Source organism: Condylura cristata, unplaced genomic scaffold (genome assembly GCF_000260355.1).
Source record: "Condylura cristata isolate star-nosed mole 26May11 unplaced genomic scaffold, ConCri1.0 scaffold00016, whole genome shotgun sequence".
NCBI classification, from domain to species: Eukaryota; Metazoa; Chordata; class Mammalia; order Eulipotyphla; family Talpidae; genus Condylura; species Condylura cristata.
The window spans coordinates 9,469,008-9,477,193 of record NW_004567117.1 but is presented as its reverse complement, the minus strand read 5'-3'; the positions used below and the strand labels follow the sequence as shown (position 1 = coordinate 9,477,193).

Sequence of the window (8,186 nt, the reverse complement as noted above, 5' to 3'; positions counted from 1 at the left end):
GTTTTTAAGTTAATAAAACATAACATCCTGTTCATCCTTTTTTTTTTTTTTTTGGGGGTTTTTTTTTTTTTTTTTAACTTGGTGTTGAATCTTATAAGGTGCTTTTAACAGTAATTTTCTGGTATAACCATGTAGTTCTTGCTTTCTTCTTGTTGACGTGATTGATTGTATTAATTGGTTTTTGGATGATAATCCACCTTGTGACCCTGGTATAAATTCTACTTGGTCATGGTATGTAATCTTTTTAATGCCTAGTTTGCTAAGATTTTATTGCATCTGTTTATTAGTGAATTAGTCTGAAGTTTTCTTTTATTGTTTTTATCATGGTGTCTTTGGTTTTGGTATTAGAGTCATGTTGGCCTCATAAAATATTTGAAAGTATTCCTTCTTTCTCAATATGAAGGAATTTAGCAGGACAGGTTTTAGTTTATCTTTAAAGGCTTGGTAGAACTTTCTGTTGTGAAGCCTTCTGGTACTGAACTTGTATATTTTGGGAGAATTTTCATTACTGTTTCATTTCTTTGCTTTTTTTTTTTTTTTAAAGATTTATTTATTCATAGAGAACTGGGGTACAGGCCATAGATGTGGAGAGGATTCACCAGAGACAGAGTGGGGAGCAGAACAGGCAGATCATCGAAGTACACTGCTGAGGGTAGCAGCAGGCAGGCGGGTCAGGAGAAGTCTGCCAGCCACGTGGTCACCTCCGGAGCAGGTGGGAATGAACTCATGCTGAAGTAACTTAAGCTTCTTAGTGCTGTGCTTTAACCCGCGGCGCCACCAGGGAGGGCCACATTTCTTTGCTTTTAATTGGTTTGTTCAGGATTTCTGTCTTGCCCTATTCAGCTTGATGATTTTATATTTCTAGCATTTGTCCATCTCTTTCAGGTTATTGAGTGTTAGCATATCCACGTGTCTTGATGTAGGCATGTAATGTTTTATATTTCCTTCTTAGCACTGTTTTCAGTGTTGCCCAAGCTCTAGAAGATTGTATCCTTATTCTCACTTGTCTCGGGGTATTTTTTTTCTACTTTCTTTGGTTTCCTGGTTACCCCTGTAGTCTTTCGATAGTGTTGTTTATTCTCCACATATTAGTGGATTTTGCTGCTTTATTTTTATAGTTGATTTCTAGTATTATAACTATGGGTAAATATGTTTGGTTTAATTTCATTCTTCATGAATTTATTAATACTTGCGCCTACACTAAGTTTATGTCAAACTTCCATAACATTCTTAAATCTTTGATCTTTTGTTCACTGATTTTGCTTTTGATGACTTTAGTATCTGAATTTTTGTTATACCTTTGATCCACTTTTACAGTGTTTCCACTGTATTCTTATATATCTTTGAGTTTCTTTATCATGGTAATTTTGCATGGTTTGTGTCTTTGTGATTAGGTCTGGAGATGTTTTTTCCCTGTAGTGTATTATTCCTCTAAGGACTCAGAGTCCAGAATTTTTTTAACTAACATTAAAAGTATTTCTATACTATAAATTTTTTTGGTTCATAATACACTTTTAACAACTTAATGGTATTTGTTTACAGCTGACAATACTATAACTATTTTGTGAGGATTTAGCTTATTGAAAGGGTTTTAATTTAACTACAAAGACTGAAATGAGTATCTTTGCGTTAAAATTTGCTATAATTAGTACATTTTTCTTAGTATAAATTGTTAGGATTTTAATATTTATGTCAGTACATTTGGGCTTTTAAAATGTACTTAGTCTGTATTACAAAATCTTTTTTTGTGAAAAGTGGAGCCTAAATTACTCTCCTTTTAACAGTAAACAAATTACTCATACTTTGTGATCATTTCCTTACTAAAAAAAATATTGGTGGAGAGGGGGAAAAACAAAATACTGGCAAACTGGTGTTTGAAAATATTACTTTTTTTATTACTAATGGACTGAGGGTCTTTGGGTTTTATTTTTCATGTTGTTTATTAACCTCTTTCATAACATTCTACAAAAGGGAATTTTGCTCATCACACTTCTTATTTAAATTTTCTGCATTTATTTAACAGTTAGTGTATATGTTAATATATCTGAATTACAGCATTCCTCCCTGCAATCACAATGAGCAGTAAAATATATTTTTTAAATCATATTTGCCATGTTAGAACTAGTGAAATTGGTTTTGAAAGTTTGACTGATTTTTTTAAATTATGCATATGAATGATAAAGCTTAATTAGAATTGAGACTTTCATGGGGGGAGGATTCCTTCTGTTTCTGACCCACTAGCAGTAATTATAATGTGTGTGATTTAGTGGCTCTTGACCAGTGTTCCTTTTCTTTTTTCCCTTATTAGCTTTTGCAAGGTTTTAGCATTATTTGATGCCAGTTTAAATAATAAGCTATAAATATAATAAATGTCATATAAAAACAGGTAGTTCAGGTAGTTGACAATGTATTGACAACTGCGGAACATATTTACTCTTTTTGATACAGACTTTTCATGGGTTTTATGATTATATATCACATACAATTAGTTTTATTTCTGTAGGCCTTGTACTACTCTTTATAGAAAGTATTCTGTTGTTTAGATTAAATTTAGAAATGGTTTCCATTTCTATTCTAGGTATCTTTTTCCTAAAGCTCTTACTTCTTCTTACCTCTTTATACCATGTTAACAAAATAGATCACAAGTGGAGCATCTTTCTAAATATCATTTTATGTTGTTCGCATGCGAAGAAGTAGTGACAGACATTAAAAAAATACAGGTTTCTGACAGGATATTAAATTTTAAATCTTGTTTCTCAGAAGAATGTTCCTGATTCAACAAATTGATTGTATTCAAACTTAATATTTTGCAGTCCCTACCTCTCTTTAACAAGCACCCTCATAATTCACTTCTGTACTTAGTTCCTTGACTTTTGCTGGTATGTCTCCTTCTGAGTGTATTCCTTTTTTCCCCTTCCCAATCTGAGCACATCTGCTGTGTTATGCTGGTACTTAGTTCTAGATACAGGTCTACAGGAGAATGGAAAAGATATCTAAGAGGGCATATTTTGTCTTGGTAAGAGAAGCCTCTGCAGTATGGTCAAATAAAAGCGATCAATTGTTGATAAGGTGGTTTGACTCACTTCGGCAGGCTCAAAGGGTTATGAATTAGAGATGTAAGATACCTCAACCCAGATAACTTCACCAGCATGTCAGGGTGCCATTCTGTTACAGCCAAGCCCCTGACTTTGGTATGGTAGATCTGCTGTGGTGGGAATTTACCCCTTTTGGGGGCCTACCTGGATACGCAGTGGGTTAAAGCACTGCATTATTAAGCTGTCCACAGCCACTGCAGCGCAAGTTCAATCCCCAGCCAGGGACATGGCCCACATGGTATAGCAGACCTCTCCTGTCTCACTCATTGCTCCTCTCAGCAGTGTATTTTGGTCATTCTGCCTGCTCTGTTCCCACTCTGTCTGTGGTGAATCTTTCCACACCTTTCTTTCCTGTGCCCCCGCACCTTTGGCCTGTACCCCAGTTCTTGTATGCATAAATTAATCTTAAAAAGAAAAAAATTAGCTGTTTTTAAACTCTTTCTCTGAGGACTAAGTTCTAGGCCTGATCCTTTCTCTTTCACTGTAGAAGAGGATGGCTCTTAACCTTTTTTTTTTTTTAAAACTATTTACTACAGTATCAACCAAGTGTGGTACTAACTATTCAGTCCCATAGTATGCCACTTCTTCATGTTTTCCAAAGCTCTTGATCTATTGCACTCACTGGTATACTCCCATCTGCTGGTATGCAGCTAGTGAAAGTTCACTACAACTTGAAGCTTTTGCTTTGTGAATACCATCTTGTGCAGGGCTATTATAGCTTCATTACCAAACACCAGTGATGTCTCCTCAATGTCAACAGGTAGTGAGCAAATGTAGCAAGGTGTCAGGGATGTTTACACTGGATTAGTCCATCCTTTTTGGTCTGATGTACAGACGGTGCAGAGAATTGAATCAGTGTACCAGTGTACTACCTTTTTTCTTTGGTAGAATAATTAGTGTAGTTACACAAGACAAGAGACCTATCTTGGAAGTAGTTAATGAAATCTGAACCCTCCTGGGAATCTTTCCATTTCTCTTTTCTGCTCACTTGGCCTTTGATTTTGAACCTCTCCATGATTATATAATGTGACAGGCCATATCCTGAATCCTACATTGCATTGTTCCACACTGAAACAGAACACAGGACATCATGAGAAAGGTGTCACTCAGCTCTCAAATTCCAGCCATTTCAGGTCTGTGATAATCCCAAACCTCTTGGTGCAGCAAAAGAGACTCAAAATGACAGTCACAGAGTCAGATTTTAGTGTCTTAGAACTTTTCAAGGATAACACAGTCCCAATATTGCTTTTTCTATGACTCTCTGAACCACTTAATAGCAACAGTTTTCAAATCTGTATTTCTCATTAACACTTTCAAGATTTTAAAATGTAAGGCTATCTGAGAAAAAGATTTTTTAAAAAATGACCTTGTATTCTCTGTAGTACAGGAGGGGACTATGAAAGGTGGTATGAATAGGGTGCTGAATAACAACTGATTATATCTAACACACTCTGTTTCAGTTAGAAGTCCTTTTCCCAGCCATTCTAAATCAGCTGGTGCATCTGAAATCAAATATTACCCATAAACTTTTATCATTCTCTTCCCTTTTCCCCCAGCTACCCTTTTCAATTAATAGTATTCCAAGGCCAAGTAGTTAGTAATTGTTGTTAGTCATTTTCCACTTTTAATTCTATCTTTCACAGTAGTTTCTTTCATCTACCCTCTCTTCCACCCATATCACTTATTTAGTCAACTTCTCCAGCTTCATCATATTCTGTATTATGTTACCTTTATACTCTCAAATCCTTTATGTTCTCCCTGATCTGGAATGCTCTTAATAAGTCATCTGCTGAATGTCATAAATTTTTAAAACTCTGTAGCTCCTTTTTCATAGTTTTATAATGGCATACAGCTTTGTAATCATTTATTTCTCATCTCCTCCCAGTTGAAATTGGTAAAGAAGGAAAGATACTTTTTACTTATCTGGAGTTCTGTTATCATTATGCTGAGGTTGAGCCTTAGAATTTAGAAGGTGGTTGATAAATATCTGTATAGTAAGCCTGAATCATCAGTAAACTCAAGCTAATTTACTAGCTTTCAAATGGTATAAAGTGTTACTTGTAAATTGTGGTAATAGTGATTTAGTGTGTAGAAATGCATTAAAATGGTTTTGGAGGATTTATTTTTAAAGAATGTAGTAATACGTGTTTACCAAAAAGACAACTAGTTTCTTAGACATAATAGTTCCGTATGTTTCTCTGTGTGTGTGTGTGTGGCAACCTGTATACTATATTCATGCAGTTTTTAAAAGGTTTATTTATGTACATAGAACTGGGGAACAGCCCAGAGGTGCAGGGGCATTGAGAGGATTTACCAGTGGCAGAGTGGGAAACAGGACAGGCAGACTGACAAAGTACACTGCTGAGGGGAGCAGTGGGTGGGTTAGGAGAGGTCTGCCACATCATGTGGGTCATAGATTTGTAGTTACAATTGAGTTTATAATTCTTATCCTCAAACAGTCCCTTAACACATCCACCCTTCCCCCTTCACTTTTGCAAGGTATAGATATTTTCTGAATGTGAACTAGTGTTCAGGATGAATTTACTTCCTTTTAAGTTCAGTGCCTGTAAGATGGCCATTTGGGTTTAAGCTGCATCCTAGTTTTTCTGGAACATCAATGATTGGGCTGAGTTAGTAAGTGTTTCAAGCTAAGATTCAACCCACCCTGTTATAAACATCCTTATTTTTTTCTGACAGTTTTAAACCCAGATTTTTTTTTTTTTTTTAATTCAGAATTGCCTTAGTATTCTAGTGTGGGGTCTCCTTTATGTGTGCTAGCTTAGCAATTTCTGTTAAGATTGTCCTCAGCTTTGTTATATACTCAGCTAATTTGTATTGCTCTTTACTTCTTACTGAAGTATTTTTAACCCTGTTTCTAAAACTATGCAAACAAATCACATTACAAATGTGTCAGTGTTACTTGTATCACTCGATTTTATGCATCTAATTTGTTATATTTATATTCACTCATAGCCTTCTGATTCTGTTCACATTACAAATGATGATGAAAGATTTCTACATCATCTTATCTTAGAAGAGAAGGAAAGAACCAGCTTTACTGCTGTGATTATCACAGGGGTACAACCAGAACACATACAATACTTGAAGAATTATTTCCATCTTTGGACACGACAGTTAACGTAAGTATTATTTATATATGATCCAGGACATCTTTTCAAGACATCTTTTTTTTTTAAAGATTTATTTATTTGTGCATACAGAAGTGGGGTACAGGCCAGAGGTACAGGGGCGGTGAGAGAATTCACCAGAGACAGAGTGGGGAGCAGAACAGGCAGACTGTTGAAGTACACTGCTGAGGGGAGTAGTGGGCGGGTCAGGAGAGTTCTGCCATGCCATATGGATCATCTCCGGGGCAGGTAGAGATCGAACTCAAGTGGAAGTTGCTTTAGCTTCTTAGCTTCTTTAACCCGCTGCACCACCAGGGAGGGCCCTCAAGACATCTTTTTAAGCACTCTGCTTTGTTCCTCTACAGTTTCTTCCCCTTCAGTAATCAGTACTCTGATACTGGTGTTATGATGATTCTCTCTAAATATTTTTTATCCCCTTTTATGTGTTGGTAATTATTTGAGCTATAGACTTTTTGACATCATGATAAAATTCAAATTGAATTTCAAAATTTAGTAAATTTAGCACTATTGAATTTTCCATATAATGCTTTTATGCATCTTCTCAGTAGCATCTGTTATAATTTATCCTTACTAGATGCTTTATAGTTTACTTTTATTTGTATAATTCTCCCATTGGAATGTCTTTTCTTTTTTTAATTTATTTAGTTATGCATACAGAACTGGGGTACAGGCCAGAGGTGCAGGGGTGATGAGAGGATTCACCAGAGACAGAGTGGGGTACAGAACAGGCAGATCAACGAAGTACACTGCTGAGGGGAGTAGAGGGCGGATCAGGAGAGGTCTGCCATGCCATGTGGATCTCCTCCAGGGCAGGTGGGATCGAACTCATGCAGAAGTGGCTTAAACTTCTTTGTGTTGTGCTTTAACCCGCTGCGCCACCAGGGAGGGCCGGAATGTCTTATTTTTTAATGAACTCCTACATCCCCAGTGTTTGCTGTCTCATAGTGGATGTTCAATGATGGGTCCATCAGGTCTATTAAAACTTTTAAAATATACATATGTGCCTACATGATAGTAAAACTGAAAAGAAATTTTTATATCAATTCCAGGAAAACTTTTAGGGAGGTGTATAACTTCATTAAATTAAATTAGAGGAATATTTATTTAATAGCTCCAATTTTTTTCTCACTAGCTATAGACCATGTAGTCAGTTTCTGAGTATTGCAAAAAGTGGGCACATCTGCACAAAATTTACAAAATTTTTAAAAATTAATTCGTTGTATATAACGTAATTAAAATAAACTTTTGCTTTAACAAAGAATAATGTAACTTTAGTCATTTACCTAAACCATTCTTTGAAAGTATTTATGGAACTTTTCTTTTCTTGTTTTAAAGATTTATTTATTCAAACAGGCTAGAAGTTCAGGGGTGAGAGAATTCACCAGAGACATAGTGGGGAGCAAAATAAGTGAATCTACTGAAATACACTGCTGAGGAGAGCAGCGCGTGAGACAGGAGTGGTCTACTGCACCATGCGGGTCCCCTCCTTGGCAGGTGGTTGAACTCTTTGGTGCAGTGGCTACAGATCATATCATAGTGCTGTACTTTAACCACTTGCACCACCAGGGAGGGCCCTATGGCAGTTTTCTTAATGTTTGGTTATAAAATTATTGATTAATGATGTTAACACTTTTAAGATGTTTGAAGAAAAATCTGAAGATTTTTTAGTTAATTCTTTTACCTCAGTTATTTTATGGATTAACTAGGATACTTATTTTTTAAATTAAAATTTACAAAAAGGAATATTGCAAATTCCTCTGTTAGGAATAACTATATTTTAGCCCTGTGTAATCTCACTGAAGTATAATCTTTTTAAAACTTTTATTAAAAATAAAGTAGGCCCTCCTTGGTGGCGCAGCGGGTTAAAGCACAGCACTAAGAAGCTAAAGCCACTTCCGCATGAGTTCGATTCCCGCCTGCCCTGGAGGTGACCACATGGCGT

At 35.9% G+C, this 8,186-nt stretch overlaps 1 protein-coding gene across 1 annotated transcript in view; it reads left to right on the top strand.

Moving 5' to 3' along the window:
* SMCHD1 (structural maintenance of chromosomes flexible hinge domain containing 1) overlaps positions 1-8,186 on the top strand; it is a 123,967-nt gene that overhangs the window by 32,771 nt on the left and 83,010 nt on the right. The window contains exon 8 of the mRNA XM_004683766.2: positions 6,069-6,235. Within this exon, the coding sequence (XP_004683823.1) occupies positions 6,069-6,235 (167 nt within the window). The remainder of the gene's footprint in view (positions 1-6,068; positions 6,236-8,186) is intronic.